The sequence below is a fragment of the Equus przewalskii genome, chromosome 4 (assembly GCF_037783145.1).
Source record: "Equus przewalskii isolate Varuska chromosome 4, EquPr2, whole genome shotgun sequence".
Classification (NCBI taxonomy): Eukaryota; Metazoa; Chordata; class Mammalia; order Perissodactyla; family Equidae; genus Equus; species Equus przewalskii.
This window is the reverse complement of record NC_091834.1, coordinates 54,867,913-54,884,839: the sequence shown is the minus strand read 5'-3', so window position 1 is coordinate 54,884,839 and position 16,927 is coordinate 54,867,913. Positions and strand designations below refer to the sequence as shown.

The 16,927-nt window shown below is 41.0% G+C and overlaps 1 protein-coding gene across 4 annotated transcripts in view; it reads right to left on the bottom strand.

The window, feature by feature from the left end:
• The window catches only part of KLHL7 (kelch like family member 7), a 63,594-nt gene extending 53,908 nt beyond the window's left edge, over nucleotides 1-9,686 (bottom strand). Inside the window, exons 1-2 of one of the 4 annotated variants that reach the window (XM_070615897.1) lie at nucleotides 5,479-5,652; nucleotides 5,215-5,369 (exon numbers count right to left, since the gene is read on the bottom strand). In XM_070615897.1, coding sequence (XP_070471998.1) covers nucleotides 5,215-5,244 — 30 coding nt within the window. In that variant the 5' untranslated portion in view covers nucleotides 5,245-5,369; nucleotides 5,479-5,652. Of the gene's footprint in view, nucleotides 1-5,214; nucleotides 5,370-5,478; nucleotides 5,653-8,536 lie in introns of those variants that run through there. The other 3 variants (XM_008535629.2, XM_070615898.1, XM_070615899.1) reach the window with 3 other exon arrangements.
• Nucleotides 9,687-16,927: the final 7,241 nt, after the last annotated feature.

The following is a 16,927-nucleotide window of genomic DNA, read 5'->3' as shown; positions in this document are numbered from 1 at the left end:
GATTTCTTAAGCTCAGTTTTCATTCCTTAGCTGCAACACAAACCCACTGTGTGTATAACATCCATCTGGGTCCCACCATGTTGTCCTCATAGCACTTGTTGGGCAAGCAGAACTGATTCATACATAGCTTACGATGCTATGCTATGAGTAATCAAGTCTGTTATCTCTGACCTAGGAGGCTCATGTCTTCTGTCAGCATCATGAAACAGCAACAGGCTCACTAATCAACTTTTAAGTAGCATAAATCAAATCCCAGACCCAACAGTGGTACTGCCAAATCTAGTGGCAAATGTTAATGAAAGACCAAAGTAACCCTATACAGACAAGATCAAAGACTCAAGATACCTAGGAATAAAGTATTAGGTCACTCCATCAGATAAAAAACTTTGAGGAGTTGGCTAAAGACAAAGAATAGGAATAGGCAGTAAAGGAAGAAGTCATAAATACAACAATGAATAAACAATAAAAATATTAATGGATAAATAATAAAAAATGAACGTAGCTTCTACTTTTATTTGCATCCTTCTTCTATTTACATATGTTTTCAACCAGTTTCTTTTCTCCATCACGATCATATAAAAAAGTCTAGTATTACTTAGCCCTTCAGATCTTGAAATGACTATGGAAGGAATGGATATGACCAAGTGATCTTGAAGTTAGATATGGTTAAGTGAAAAAATTTGATTGGTGACATTTTTTTAAATTATAGGAATGAGATTAAGAGCATGCATATTCGTATTGGACAGCCTAAGGTGTAGATCATAGTGGACATTTGTGGATGCTAGCAATCCAGCATCCAATTTGCCCTGCCTATTAGAACCCCAAGCTTCCATTTCTGGAAAAATTCCTCATTATGAACTATCTTGGTGAGAGGGCAATTCTCAGAGCCTGCCTCTCATTACGGAAGCCAAAGGTCAAATATTTCTTCTATTCACTCCTTAGCAGAGCCAAAATCTGGCAAATGATGTAAGGCCAGCTAATTAGACGCCACTTCCAGGATTCTGAATCTCCCGTGAATGACAGCAAGATGGAGGGAAAACTGTCTTCATGGCAGCAGCAGTAGCAAGTGGTCAAGACTGTTCCTGTACTGTAACCTTGACTCCAGAGTTTCTGCAGCCTAGCTACCAGAGAACCCCTGGTTTCTGCTTGTTTGCCACACCTGCTCATCTTCTGGCCTGTGGTCAATGCTGTAAGCTCCTGATACCCTTGCAAAAAATCATTTTTATTTAAGACCGAATAGATTTCTGTTGCTGGGAACCAAGAATCCCAGATTCATCATGATAATAATATCTGTACAACACTGAATAACTTATCAGAGTTTTCACATTCTTTCTCTCACTATTCTCAACACCAGTAAGGTAGGTAAGTATGATATTATGATCACTGTTGTGCAGATAAAAACATAAAAGGCTGAAGAAGTTGTGACCCGCCCAATGTCACACATTTAATAAGAAGACAGAGCTAGGATTCAAACCCAGATCTGTTTGATTCCAAAGATCATGTTATTTCTACTATAGCATGCTGTTTCCCAAAGTAATGAGTGACTAAAGACATTACTAAAAGAAGTTTTATAGAAGAGAAAACCATTTTTTAATAGTTTTGCACAATAAAAGCTTACAGTACAATGTTAGATTGTAATGTTACAGTATAACATTAGATTGTGATTCAATTTAATTGTGATTCAAAAAGAAGGTCTAAGAAAGAACTCATTTAATCCTGGCACACCATTTTCCAGTAAGCCAATGTAAGTATAGAATTTATGGTATTTAGCATAGATGGCACATTCTTAAAGAGTGTCTCAAATATTAATTCTATCCACCACATTTTTGACAGCTCAACAGAATGTAACTAAATTATATGCTGTATTATTATATACTAAAATATATAATATACCCAGCTGTTTCACTGATATGAATGATTGTAGGAGATGCCAACTGGAGTAGTTACCTTACAATTCAATGTAAACGACTTAAATTTCTCAGGAAATGCCTTCGATACACAAAATGGGCCTTTCAAGACCATGTTTGTGCTACACGGCCCTCTTCTTAGGATAACCAACTCAGAGGACTGACATTGAACCACAACTAAGCTGTCAGACCCTTTCCCTTCAGGACTTGAAAATCCGAAAGAGGAACAGACCGGGAGCAGTCTGAGCTGAGGAGGCATGAGGCCAGGGTCCTAGGGAAAGGCAAGAGAGGCCTTTGGGACTGCCAAAGGTTCTTGCAGCTCCCAAATCTTAACTGTCTTCTCCTCAGAAGGGAATTTTAATACAATCATGTCTCCCTCAAGATGTGCTTTTGCACTCACTCATGAGAGCACACACATGTGTCAAGTGTCACGATGGCACAGTGCACTAGATACTGCTGGAATTTAGAGGAGGAACATTAATCCCACCCTGGAAAGCCTGGGCTGCACAGGAGGCAGGTCATTCTCCATGTGCTCACCACTGTCCCTCCTCTGTCCTCTAAAATCTGCTCCCCACCCCCACCATTCCATTAAAACTTTACTTGCTAAAGCTACCAATTTTCAAATCCAGTGGACGCTTTACCTTTTTTGGCCTCCCTATAACATTTATACTCCTGTCTCTTCTCTGTAATATATCTTGGTTTCAACGACATTACCACCTGCTATCTTTCTTCCTTCCACTCAATCTCCAATGAATTTTTCTTCTTAGCCTTTAAAATGTTGATGCTCACCAGTTTCATCCTATGTCTACTTTTCTCCTTCCCTTGAGGTGTTACGAACCATACCTACGACATCAATTATTTACTTAACAAATATTTGAGCACCTATGTGGTAGATGCTGGCAATACAACACTGAATAAGACAAACACAGTCACTGCCCTTGTGGACCTTAGAGCTTAGTAGCAAAGACATACATTAAACTAAAAAGTGATTATTGCCTTTACAGAGATGATAAATGCAGGAAGGAAAGAAATGGAGTGCTGTAAGAGCATATATTACAAAGCGCCTTAACATAATCTAGGGCATTCAGGGAGCAAGCGGCATTTAAGGTAAGAACTGAAGCATGAGTAGGAGGGGAAGAATTACAGGCACTGGCCTCCATGTTAACAGATGATCTCGTCTCCTTCTTTTCAGAGAAAACAAAAGTCTCCAGGTAGACATTTCTTCATTCTCCCAATTCCAAACACACCTAACTACCTACTTACCTACCCTCTACTCCTTCTCTCTCTTATGGAAGAGAACTGTCCCCTCCTATATTAGATTAACCATCCTTTTTTTGGGTCTCATTTCAGGAATCATCTATCATTCTGTCTCATATACATTCAACCTCTACATCTCAAGTAAATTCTTCCCACAGTTTTTAAACAAACATTCTCTCCCATTTAAATAAAACCAAACAAGCTTCATTTGACTCCCTCACTCCCTTCAGGTCCAAATTTCTGAAAAAAAAGCTGTCTGGGTTTTCTCATATCCAACTCACACTAATCCAACTTCCATCTGTGTCTCCCCATCAAAACAACTCCAACTTCAGTCAACAAACCCCTGTGTGTTGCTAGGTCCTATAAGCATTTTTAGTTCTGATCTTACTCTGACTTCTCATGAACTTCAAATTTTTCCATCCTCCTCCTGAAACAATTTCTTCTCTGATTCTCAAAACTCTCATTTTTCTCCTACTCTTCTGGCCATCCCTTTTTTGTCTCCTTTATAGGCTCATTCCCTAGCCTTTATCCTAGACTCTTGAGTCTCCACAGCTTCAATGAAGACATTGTCTTCTATATGTAGCCAATTCACAAATTTACACTTTTAACCCACAACTCTCCAGACCTGTCAATTCATCATATACCTTAATGTCTTATGGGCATCACAAACTGAAGATATCCAGAACACAACTTATAATCCTTTCCTCATAGCCTTGATCCTTTTCCAGTATCTCCTCTCTCAGTGAATAGCATCATCATCCAGCTAGTTATGCATTTGAGAACCCTAGGGGTCATAAGTGATACCTTATATTGAATGCCTCAGCATCCAGTCAGCCACCACCACCACAACAGCAACAAAAATAGCCAACATTTATTGAGAACTTACTCATTATCACATCCCGTTTTAAGTTTTCTTAACTTGGTTATCTTATTTAGTCATCACAACCACATATAGTAGTTATCACTGCCAAGTCCTGCTGATTGTTTCTCCTAACTCCCTTGAATATATCATCTTTTCTTCATTGATATTGCTGCTGCTGCTACCACCTTAGTCCAAGGGACTATCTCACTGGGTTACTGTACCAACTTCCTGTTTAGTTGGCCAGCAACCAGTCTGAGAGCTCTCTAACTCATTCACCACGGAGCAGTCAGTCATATTTTTCAAAAGACAGATAGTACCCACTCATCCCTCCTTACATACACACATTTGAAAGGGTTTTAGAATAAAGGCAAAATCTCCTAACCTGACTTATAAGGCTATGTATGGGCAGGTCCTCAGCTACTTCTCCAGTTCCATCTTTCACCATCCTGCCCCTTATGTTCTGTGCTCCAGTCACACTGGTCAGTCTCTTGTACTTGCCATTTTTTGGTAAGAAGGTCTCTGACTCAGGGCTTCTGCATATGTTGTTCCCTCTAAGAGGCTTTTCCTTAAGGTACCTGGTTAATACACACTCTTATTTCAGCTCAGTTCAATTATCACTTCCTTAGGGAAAACTTTCTGATGGCCAAATCATCCATCTATATGCCCTCGTTGTATCATGTCCCTCTTCTTAATAATACCCACCAGTGTTGCAATTTTACATTTTGTCATGTGATTGCTTGACTAATGTCTCACTCTCCTGCTAGCCTATCAACTGCATGATGACACGGACTGTCAGGTTTTGTTCACCATTGCAACCCCAGAATCTAGCAAAATGCCCAGCACACAGTGTGTTCTCAATAAGCATTCATCTGAGTGGATGAGTTAAAAAGCCAAACTGAGATAGGGGAATAAATAAACAGTGAGCCGAAAGAGGCAGTCAATCTACCCACTTTTGGTTTTAACAAGGAGGAGAGAGGTGTTATTTACAGTGGAACATTGAGACTCCGAGTGGTTGGATGGCTTTGTTGGTTGGTTTAAAAGTTTGAGAGGTTAAAACATGCCTAAATGCCGATGACAAGAATCCAGCTGAGAAGTTAAAGATGCTCAACAGAGATGGAATAACCAACAGTATAACTTTTCTGACAAGGCTAGTATTGAGGGAGTCAAAGCCCAGGTGAAAGTACTGACCTTAGATAGAAAAAGAGGCAGCTTCTCCATTGCAGCAGAGTAAAAAGAGAAAGCGTCAAAAAAGGTTTATAGACTTGGTGACGGAAAGTTCAACGTTAGATAGTTCCAGACTAATGACTCCTACTTATTTGTAATGTCAAAAGAGGGATGATCTGCTGAAAATGAGGATAAAGAAAATGGACCCAGGTTAGAGGGAAATAGTAAAATAAATGGAAAGTAGGACTGCTCACCAGTACTGACAGCCCAGCTGAAATTAGGACTTACCTGGCAGAAGACTGCCCAATAATGGGATATTCCCCAGCTGTGCTTGGATGCCTTGCACACAGAGGGTAAACAGTCATCAACGCTTTTTGCCAGAGAGATGTGAAAAAAGAACAGAGGGTCAAGAAAGCTTGGGGCATTTGAAAGAGAGGGAAGAGAGAGACGCTATCTTCTAAGCTGGACAGACAAAAAGAGAAGAGAGAAAGAGCTAAGAATAGAAAGGTATGAATGATGGCAATTATTATGAGAATTAAATGAGACAAAGCATGTAAAACATTTTGCAGAATGGCTGGTAGAGAATAAGTGCTCAAGAAGGGTTTCTAATATTGAGGATTTAACACAGAAAATTTAGATTACTATTCACAAGAGACCCTAAATATTAACGACATGTAGCAATTTACAGTCTTGGAGTGGTGAGTATACAGACACTGAGTCATTTTAGCTACTAAGTGAGCCCAGCTGACTGCCCAGCATCCAATCCTCACATCACCTTTGTGGTTCTCTCACATAACTCTCAATAAGGGCTTTAACATAAGCTTTTAAGTTCCAATTATGCTTTAATTCATTTAACATGAGAAAACTGTAAATTACAGTGGTACTCAGGAAGGTCTCAAAACACATTCCTCAAATGCTAAGGGTCTCCTGGACTTCATCAACAGCAACTGGATAGCTCTGCTTTGTAGACCCCTCTCCAGTGTAACAGGTAATAAAATTAACCTAAATGGAAAGTTAGGGAAATAAATTAAAAAGTGCTCAACCTAATTAAACAAGATGCCACACTCACTAGAATGGCTAAAGTTATAAAGACTGACAATACCAAGTGTTGGCAAGGATGTAGAGCAAAAGCCTCTCTCATACACAGCTGAGAGAAGTGTAAACTGGCACAACACTGGAAAACCCTATGACAGTATCTATTAGAGCCGAAAGAACTATGACCTTTAACTCAATAACTTCACTCTTAGGTATTTCCCAACAGCAATGCATATATGTACACATCAAAGGCATGTACAAAATGTACTAAACTGTTCAAAGTGGTACTTTCGTAATAGGCCCAAACTGAAAATAACCCAAATGTCCACAATGATAGAATGGATAAATTGTGGTGTATTCATACAGAAGAATACTATCTACAACAACGATGAACTAGTACTACACATAACAACATAGATGAATCCCATAAACAATGCTGACTTTCAGAAACCAAGATGCAAAAGTGTATACTGTATGATTCCATTTATATAAGTTCAAAAGCAGGAAAAACAAATCTATGGTGATAGAAGTTGTAAGAGTGGTTACCTGTGAGGGAGTAGTGACTGAGACAGGCATAAGGGGGGATCTCTGATGTGCTAGTCATGTTCTATCTCTTGGTGTTGGTATGCTCATCTCGTAATAACTCATTGAGCTGCATGTTTATGATTTATACCCTTCTACCTGAATCCTATATTTTATTGGAAAGTTTACATAAAAATAAGAGGCTAGAAATGACTGAAAGGATGATCGAGGAAAAGGCTCCCTAAGACGCTGAGGCTGCTGGCTCTGCAGAACCCCCTTTTGCTACTATGTATAGGATTGGCTGTTATGCTATAGAGAGATAAAATAACCTAAATCATATTATCTAAGATCACAAAACTAATGAATGGTAGAGCAGGGTTTGGAATTCAAGTATTCTAATTTCAGTGTTCTCAAATTCTTGTAGGAATGTTTCCGGGTGTGTATACAGGGGTCCTTGTCATCTGGCACTCATTATCCTGATCCTCAAAGTAATGAAATTATAAGGGACGGCAAAAATTCATAATACAAAAATACTGACTAAAGAACAAGAACACTTATAAAACTGGTCCTTATTCCTCCTCTGACTCAGACCAGCTTCTATTTCTGCCAATTACCATCAACTGCCCTTGTCAGTCATTCTTGGTCTCTCTTGTGTTATGATGTTAAATAGAATACAAATATAATATAAATCAAACTGCACATCTTGCAAAAGGATTCCAGGAAGTTGGAAAAAGTGCTTATTGGAGAACTGTTTGAATAACATGCAAAGCTACTGACAAAAGGAGAATCCAGCAGACTAAGGTCAGTTAAACATTGCGGAAGAGATCCCTGGTTGCTCCCCAAGCATCCATTTTCCCCTTCCTACTCAGTAAGAGAATCCTGATTCTTCTCTAACTGTAGTCCTATTTTAACAGTAAATAAACAGATATTAATATAGTCTAAAGCTAAGTCTAAGAATGGATTTGAATCAATTTTTAAACCCAAAGAGCTAAACATACAGTTTCAGACAATCCCCTCCTCCTCCAGTAAACAGCTGATGCTGCAACCCAGCTGCACTCTATGTAAGGAATGAGGCAATGCTTTACAACGCTACAGTCCAAGGACGAAAACGCATATTTGGGGGAGTGGGAGGGGTGTTGGAAACAAATTTGAGCACTGAATTGTGTTCAACTACCATTTACAGGCAGACACTAGTTAAATGCACCGGTTATCTGAAGTCAGTGGTGTTGTAAATATAAAAAGGTTTACATGAGAGGAACATTAACGTTTACATGAAAATAGATACATGAAAGTAAGTTACATAAAATACAGAATACAGACATTCACAGCTACTTCAGCACAAAGGCCAGGAAAGATTTAAAGGCATTCCCACAGATATCTACCGCATTCCTGCACCATGCCAGGAGCTGATGAACAAAGAAAAGATCCCAGCCGTCCGAGTTTTGCTTAAGGAAACCAGAAGTTAACATCTTCATAAAAATCTTAAATTCCTCTACTGTTGCCCCTATTCCCAACAGAACCACTAGATAAGCGAAGCAGTCATTGCAGTTACTCATACATCCTGCTTTTGTCCTCCTGAAAAACGGGACCACAGTCACAAAACCGAAACATTTCCACAAACCTCCTTAGATGCGTATTTTCTATTAATATAGCTTACAGAATCAAAAAGTAACCAAGTGACTTTTCCATGCTTATTAGTAGTATAAGACGTTATGGAATTAAAATAAATAAATAAAACCTCTCTAGTCTACATTCTCCGGCGTTAAAATCCGTTTTTTCCATAACCCACCTTTCGCAGACGTGCTGAAGACCTTCATTAATGCGCCACACATCAAAGACAGAACAAAGAGCTCCTCTTTACAACAGGGACGCACAGCGCCCTTAAGACACGGCACAGTATTTATCGATGACTGTTTCTGTCCTAAATTAACACGTACCGGAGGATTTGTCTTCAACCAGCTCCACCCGGGTAAGACAGAAGGGGGGCGGGGATCCTTATTTAAGAGTAGCTGATTTCAGCCCAGCAACGCTTCTCCCTGCTTTGGGGGCTGTGCCAATGGGCTTCTCCGCACAAGATCTCACGACACCTTAAAACTGCTGGCCAATGGAGGGATCCTGGCCTCACAAAGAGATAACTAGGGCAGAGCTGTTATACAACCAATACCCACGCCGAATGCCAGCGTCCCCCAGGACTCTGATTTGGGAGCTACAGCCTCGGCAGCCGCGGAAGCACTTTTGCTTGAAAACTGCGACCCTTACTGAGAGCAGCTTCGCTTGCGTGCGAAAATAGAAGGAAGGGCGAGGACGGAGGAAGTGGAGGATCGCGACCCACAGGGCGCGGGGTTCGGCCCAGGCAGCAAGGGGTCCCGAGTTCCGGACCACCTCCCCGCTGCCGTCCGTCGCTCCCACAGAGGCGGTACCTGTTTCCGCATGTTATTCATGACTCCCATGAAGCCTGCCAACAATTTAGCTTCTTCTCGAGCAGCAAGTTTCTTCTCGGTCTTCTTCTTGCTGCTCTTCTCCACCCCGGAGGCTGCCATCCTCCGTCAGCTCGGTTACCGCCCGGGGCTCGCCGCTCCGGGCGAGGGGGTGCACGCCCCGGGCACGCTGGGGCTTCTGTTTACCAAACACCAAAGCCGGGACTGCGGCGGCAGCGTCCTGCTGCGGAGCGGGCGGGCGGCGGCGGCGCGGCCACTGCCGAAGGACAAGGCCCGCGACGCTCTCCCAAGCTCCCGGGGAGGCGAAGTCGCGGGCTCGGCTGGGTCCGGAGCAGAACCCGAACCCGGCCGAGGAGCCTGCGCACTGAGCTCCCCGGGGGCGGGGGCGCGATGAAGGGAGCAGGGGGCGGGGCCTCGCGTCACGCCGCCGCCGCGCCGAGCGACGCTGGGCGCCGCCGTTGCGCGTTTGTGGCCACCCTGCGGAGCGTCAGTTTTGACCTCGAGCCCGTCCGCGGTGGCGCGTGCGTTTTGTTTTGTCCAAAACAGGTTTTAGGAATTTAGACTACGTCCCAAGATTATCTTTTTTGGGTAATGGGGCAGTAGACCACACCAAAATGTTTCGCATTATTGTAAGCTCCATAGGAACAGGGCTGGTGTTTTCACTGCTCTGTTAGAGACTGACATGTTGCAGAGGCTCAGTAAGTATTTATTAAACGATGAAACATGTGAACAAGCTTTTGGGACCCCTTTCCCTGGTCTAACAGGCAAATCTAACGACGAACTGCGTGGGGTTTAAGTCAGTACAATAAAAATTCCCGCTACAGTGCAGCAGCCACGCAGGCCGCCCTCAGCACGTGTTAAAAAGACTTTGCAACTCCTCACCTCATGACTGAAGACACAAGCTAGAGAAATCAGAAACAGGGAAAGATAAAAGGTCCCTAGCTCTTACGTTCCGAGCTGCATTTCGTAGAGACTGAGGGGAAAACTAACGACCCTGGTCTTTGTCTCCCTCTGCACGTATATACGTCAGCATCCCAGAGCTTGTTGGATGTATGACCAGGAAATTATTGTTTATATTATCCTTAATGTATAATCTAGAGAAAAACAGATGTACCCTATCCCTTTTGACATACGTGAAATTTAGTTGTAAGTTCTTTTCTGCACGTACACTGTTTGTAAAAGATAGATAAGCTGCTCTTAAACCCACGCACCTCAGGGCAGTTCCATCAGCACTCTTGAGCTGTTTCCTGGGGCTCAAGCTCCTTATTTGCATTATTGAATAAATGCCTTCACTAATATTACCTAGACTCTATTTCAGTTGACAAAGACTATCATATACTGCAAGTTAAAGGCTTATTACCTGGAGCACAAGGTTTATTTGCTTGGGATTCATAAAGCGAGAACACACAGTCCCATTGGTGTCTCCTTGATATAGAACGCCTGCCTGCTTAGGCTGATTTACTCCTCAGTGTTTGAAACTAAGATCAGGTGTCAGCTCCACGAATCTTCAGTTAGGCTTCCTCAGGTGTTCTATGGAAACACGAGACAGTCACAGGACTCATGAAAATGCTGTTTGTAACTGTAATTATTCTTTCTAATGTATGGTAATATACAGGATTATTTGCAATTGTTCATTATTTTACGTTACAAAAACTTTATGCGTATCCCCTTGATTTTCTACCTGGGTTTATATAGGAGTGTACAGAGACATTTTATGTAAAATAATTTACACTATTGAAGCATTATGCTTTCTCTTCATGAAGACAAACAATATAGTATAACTCAAATGAAAGAGCGAGTGGCGTATAAGCCTCCATTTTTATAAAACAGTAACACATTTATGCCTCTGTGTACTGTATCTTTTTTCTTTTAATCTGGAGGTTCTCAAACCTTCTATATTAGCTAGTCAAAAATTTGAGGTGTTAGAGTGGACCCTGACAATAGGAATCATTTATTCCTAATGAAATTAGACATGTGGAAAATTTTTGCTTTGTTAAATGACCTACAATGCTGGAGAATAAGAGCGTATTTAAACATTTTTAATTGAAAGGAAGTGGAAACCTGTCCTCTACCTCCAAGGCCTTGGGAGACATGAAGGATCTGTGATTCAAAGGCAGAAATGTAGGTGATGGGATGGAGTGCTCTTCCATAACACGGCAAAAGAGACAAGGAAGAGCATCCTTCCTACGTGGTGTTGGAACAGTCCTTTCACATATTGCAGACTATAGAACACGAAAGGTCATGGAAGAGCCATAGGATTCGGAGCTTCAAGAGACTACGGAGGTTCTGTAGCACAGAGGTTAAGCTTGGGGCTTTGCCTAGATTCAAAATCAAGCACCCTCGCTCTCTCATTGTTCAACTTTGGGCAAATTGCTTAACTTCTCTTCTGCCACAGTCTTCTTATCTGTAAAAATAGACCCTATCACACAGAACTGGTATAAGGATTACAAACATGCTTAGCTTGGTGCCAGCATGAGACAAACAGTATTACTTTACTGAATTAATATGTAATATTAACTATTATTATTTAATCCAGCATTTCCCTCGGAATACTAGTGCTATGAACCATCCCCTACCTCCCCCCCAAAATAGGATCCCTGGGAAAACAACTTTGGGAAATAAATATGTCCTTCTTGGAGAAAATCCCAAGTATGTTTGCGTATTAAGCGTCTGAAGATGATTTGCTGTACCTGTTGCTTGAACCTAATAAAATTTGCTGTAGTATACTGCCTTTTGAGGTGTCAAGTCAGCTCATTTCCATTTTCCATGAATTATTCAATCCTCTATCCACTTACAGAATAGGGCCCCATAGCTGCACTTGTTCTATGGGACTTGACTTATACTTGGTATCAAGCTTGAACACCTGAACCAAAGAAAGCCAATTAGTAAACTGAGGTGAAGAGCATCAGATTCTCTCTGGAGACTGGATAGATGGATGTTGGTGAGCTGGCATGTGACAGTTCTGTGGGGAATATGTACAAGGGGCTCAGACAGCCATCTTTGGATCATCATGTGCATACAAAAGTAGAGAAAGGGAGTCTGCGGAGACTGCAGAGAGAAAAAAGTAAAACAAACCCAAAGAGAAGTCAGGGAAGAGACCAGTTGGGGTGTGTGTGTGTGTGTGTGTGTGTGTGTGTGTGTGTAAGAGAGAGAGTAAGAGAGAGAGACAATGAGGTTAACTAAGCCTAAAATTCAGGATCTCTAACTTTAACAGGCCCCTTTCAAGACTGGGGTCCTAGCAATGTGTTCACATGGTCATTTGGTTTTGAAAAGTTTACAAAGGTAAGATATTTTAACCACAATAGATTGAGTCTTTTGTCTCCTTCTACTCTGATTTTACCTGTCTCATACTTCTTTCACTATCAGGTAGTATTGGAGTGGACATGATACTTTGGGAACTAAGGATAGATTAAGTTGGGGGTACATTTTGTTGAGGTTTAGTAGCATATTTTTGTAAATCATAGTTACTTCCATATAATTAAATTATTTTTAGCCCTTCTGATGTAGGTCTGGCTTCCAGGAATAGTCCTTATGCCCACTGTGCAATCTGTGGTGTAATGCAAAGACTCAAGCCCAGAGATCTTGTCACAATATGTCCTACAGTGCCTGATACTGGAAGTATGTAAGGAGTGGAGGATAAACAAGTTTGAAATGTCTAAAGCCAGAAGCTGGTCTGTGGAGAATTCTTTCAATCTTTAGATATGTAAAATTGCAAGCAAAAAATTTAGTACTCATCGAATTCTAGTCAAAAGTGGAAGGAATATATTTGTCATGCATATGTTTTACAATACAGCATATAAATTATGTGTGAACAGAATGGCAGAGTAAGGACCTCTGAAAAGTCACTCTTCCATAAAAGCAGTAAGAACACTGGGAAATTGTCAAAATCAACTTTTTGGGAATGCTGGAATTAAACTAAGGGCTTACGACAAGCCAGGGAATATTTTTCTATATCTTGTTTTCTTTCCTCAATATTATGTTTATGAAGCCCTTCTATGTGATACTTGTAGCTCTAACCCATTCATTTTTTTTACTGCAATATAATTTTTTATCATACCAATATTCATTCTTTATCCATTTTCCACTAGTAGATGTTTAGGTTGGTTAGATTTTTTTCTATTACTAAAAAATAGCTATGAACGTGATACTCCTGTATGTATCTCCTTGTGTATGTGTACAAGATTCTATGGTCTAGGTGTGGAATTGCTTAGATAGGGAATGTGCATTGTCAACTTTACCAGGTTTTATCAAATTGCTCTCCAAAGTGGTTGTATGAGTTATATTCTTGCCGGCAATGGATAAGTGCTCAACAAATTCAGATCCCCAGTTTCTGTCCACATAGCTCATAATCATAAATGGTAAGGAACTGAGAGATTTAAGTTGGTAACTAGTCTTAATTATTTAAGCCATTTTTTCCTGCAATAAAATCAACAAAAACTGACATTTCCCGAGCACTTACTACATGCTGATCACTGTTACCTGTTTTCTCTGTATTGTCTCACTTCATCGTCACATGGCCCTCTGAGCTAACAGACACCTTAGGCACTGACAATTTGGATTTCACAAAAACTGAGAACTTCTTCTCTTCAAAAGACACTGTTAAAAGAATGAAAAGACAAGCTACAGACTGGGAGAAAATATTTGCAAATCACATATCTGATAAAAGACTCATTTCCAGAAGATATAGAGAACTCTCAAAATTCAATAGGAAGAAAACAAACAAACCATTTGGGGGTGCGGGGGAAACAAGCAAAAGATGAGTAGATACTTCCCCAAAGAATATATTTGGATAGGAAACTAGCACACAAAAAGATGCTCAACATCATTAGCCATCAGAAAATACAAATTAAAACCACAATATGATACCACTTCACACCTAGAAGAATGTCTCAACTTAAAAAGACTGACTATATCAAGTATTGGCGAGGGTATAGAAAAAGTGGCACTCTCACACACTGACAGCAGGAATGTAAAATGTATAACCACTTTGTAAAACAGTTTGGAAGTTTCTTAAAGTTAAACATATACCCACTGGATGAATCAGCCATTCTACCTCCAGGTATTTACACAAAAGGAATGAAAGCACATGTCCTTACAAAGACTTGTAAAAAATATTTATAGAAGATTTATTTGTAATAGGCCAAAACTGGAAACAACCCCATGTTCAACAGGTGAAGATATTAAAAGAAAGTGATGTATCCATACAATGGAATACTACACAGCAATAAAAAGGAATTAACTATTGATACATGAAAAAAATGGATGAATATCAAAATAATTTTGCTGAGTAGCAGAGGACAGACAAAAAAGAATATACATCGTATGATTCCATTTATATAATTCTAGAAAATACAGACTAATCTGTAGTTACAGAAAGCAGAACAGTAGTTGCCTGGGCCATGGGTTGGGAACAGGGAGGGATGAGATGGAAAGATTACAAGGTGGAAAGGGGCATGAAGAAAAACTGGGGGAGCTCTAGGGTTGATGTCAACAAGATGGCTGATTCAGACTTCCCTCACTTGTATCTCCCCCTCAACAACAATAATTTGGCATTCATCCGTGGACAAAAGTGCCTTTGTGGAAGCTGTGGGGTTCAAGTAGGTGATTGTAAAATTCCTGTGCAGTCCATGAATGAGGAGAGCTGTTTTGAGAAGACAGGCCTGCACTCAAGTGGCTGGCCCACCTACCATGGTCCCAGCTATAGACCCAAAGCATCTCCCTACCCCTGACGACTTAGCTACAGTCCTGTTTGGCTTCGATTCTGACATTAGCACCATACACCAAGGGACCTGGGAGGAGAGTTGCCTAATGTGGGTCAGGTAATAAACATACAGACCTCAGTCCAATCTGTGAACCCCAAAGAGGCCCATGAACTGGCTCCAGCTTCTCTCAGCCAAAGTCCAGGAGCTCCTGGAGAACACTGATTTAAGACAATCATCTGCAGATGACAGAGCCTTTGTGGAGGTCCAGGAGCCCAACAGAGAAGGTTCAGCACCTGTTGGAGCAAAAAAAAAAATCCAAGGTTGAATGCATTAGAGAGAGTAAGAGAAACAGTTTGACTTTACCTGTGTCAACCCTCCTACAAGGGAGCACAGTTCAAGCCCAAGAGAGCCCTTCTCAGCCCATGATTTCTCCTGTGGCAGAAAGTGAAAGCATGTGAGTGAGCACCTGACTATCCCACCTGTGCAGGCTGCTGCCAAAGAGGCCCATTTCTCTCTCATCCCAATCCAGAGTACTGAGTCATGAGCTGCATGATTGAAGGGTGGTAGTGGCTGGGAGAACAGCAGCCAGGATTCAGAATGACTGTATCAAAGGGACATAGATCTCACTGACCATAACGCAGACTCCATTGGGAGGCCTGCCTGTGAGCCACTGGGGACATCTTGCCTGCAGATCCCCCTGACTGGCCCATAAGTACCCCCAGTACTCTACATGCCTCACTCACATACACCACCACCATGTGGCCAACTCCCTGTGCACACTCTCAATGGCAGTGAGAAGGAGCTTTTGCAGACAGCTAGTGAGCATATGTAGAAAGTCAACCAAAATCTGTGAGCCTGGGAGAGACCGCAAACTCAAGCATTTAGTACCACCCTTGGGAAAGCAAGAGGGAGGCTATCAGCACTAGACCTGGTGCTTTGCAAGATCCAGACAAGGCATATAAGCTTGAGAATTCTGCCACAGAGGGACCAAAAGGTGTGAAGCAGGCATATCTGTACAAGCTCTGAAAAAGCCTCAGAATCCCTGGCAGGCCTGATGGAAGGTATATCTCTCCCAAAGTTAGTCACTAAATGCAAAGGCAGCAACAGAAGACTCCAAGGAGGAGTAAAAATCAAGAAAATATGACACCACCAGAAGATCACAATAATTTTCCTATAACCGACACTGAACACGTGATTTACCTGGTAAAGAATTCAAAATAAGTATTTTAAGGAAGCTCAATTAGCCAACAGAAAACACAGAAAAATAATTCAATGAAATTAGGAAAACAATACATGAACAAAATGAGAAATTTAACAAAGAGAAATCATAACATAGAACCAAACAGAAATTCTGAAGCTGAAGAGTACAATGAATGAAGTGAAAAATGCAATAGAGAGCACCAACAATAGAATGGGTCAAGCAGAAGAAAGAATCTGTGAAGTAGAAGACAAGACCTTTGAAATTATCAAGTCAGAGGAGAACAAAGAAAAAAAATTTAAAAAGTGAAGAAAGCCTATATGAACTATGGGATCAAGAGAAGCAATCTGTGAATTACTAAAGTCACAGAAGTACAAGAGAGAGAGAAGGAGAGCAGAAAGCTTATTTAGAGAAATAAAGTCTAAGAACTTCTCAAATCTAGGTAGAGGTTTGGCCATCCAAGGTTGTGAAGCTCATGGGTCCCTGCAAAAATTCAACTCAAAAAGATCTTCTCCAAGACACAATATAATAAAACTGTCAAAAATGAAAGACAAAGAGAGAATCTTAAAAGTGGCAGGAGAAAAGAAGCTTGTCACTTACAAGTGAACCCCCATAGCCTATCAGCAGATTTCTCAGCAGAAATCTTATAGGCCAGTAGCAAGTGGGATGATATATTCAAAGAGCTAAAAGAAAAAAGCTGCCATCCAAGAATACTTTATTCAGCAAAGTCATCCTTTGGAAATGAAGAAGGTAAAGACTTTCCCAGACTAACAAAAACTGAGGGAGTTCATCACCACTAGACCTGCCTTACAAGAAATCCTGAAAGGAATTCTTCAAACTGA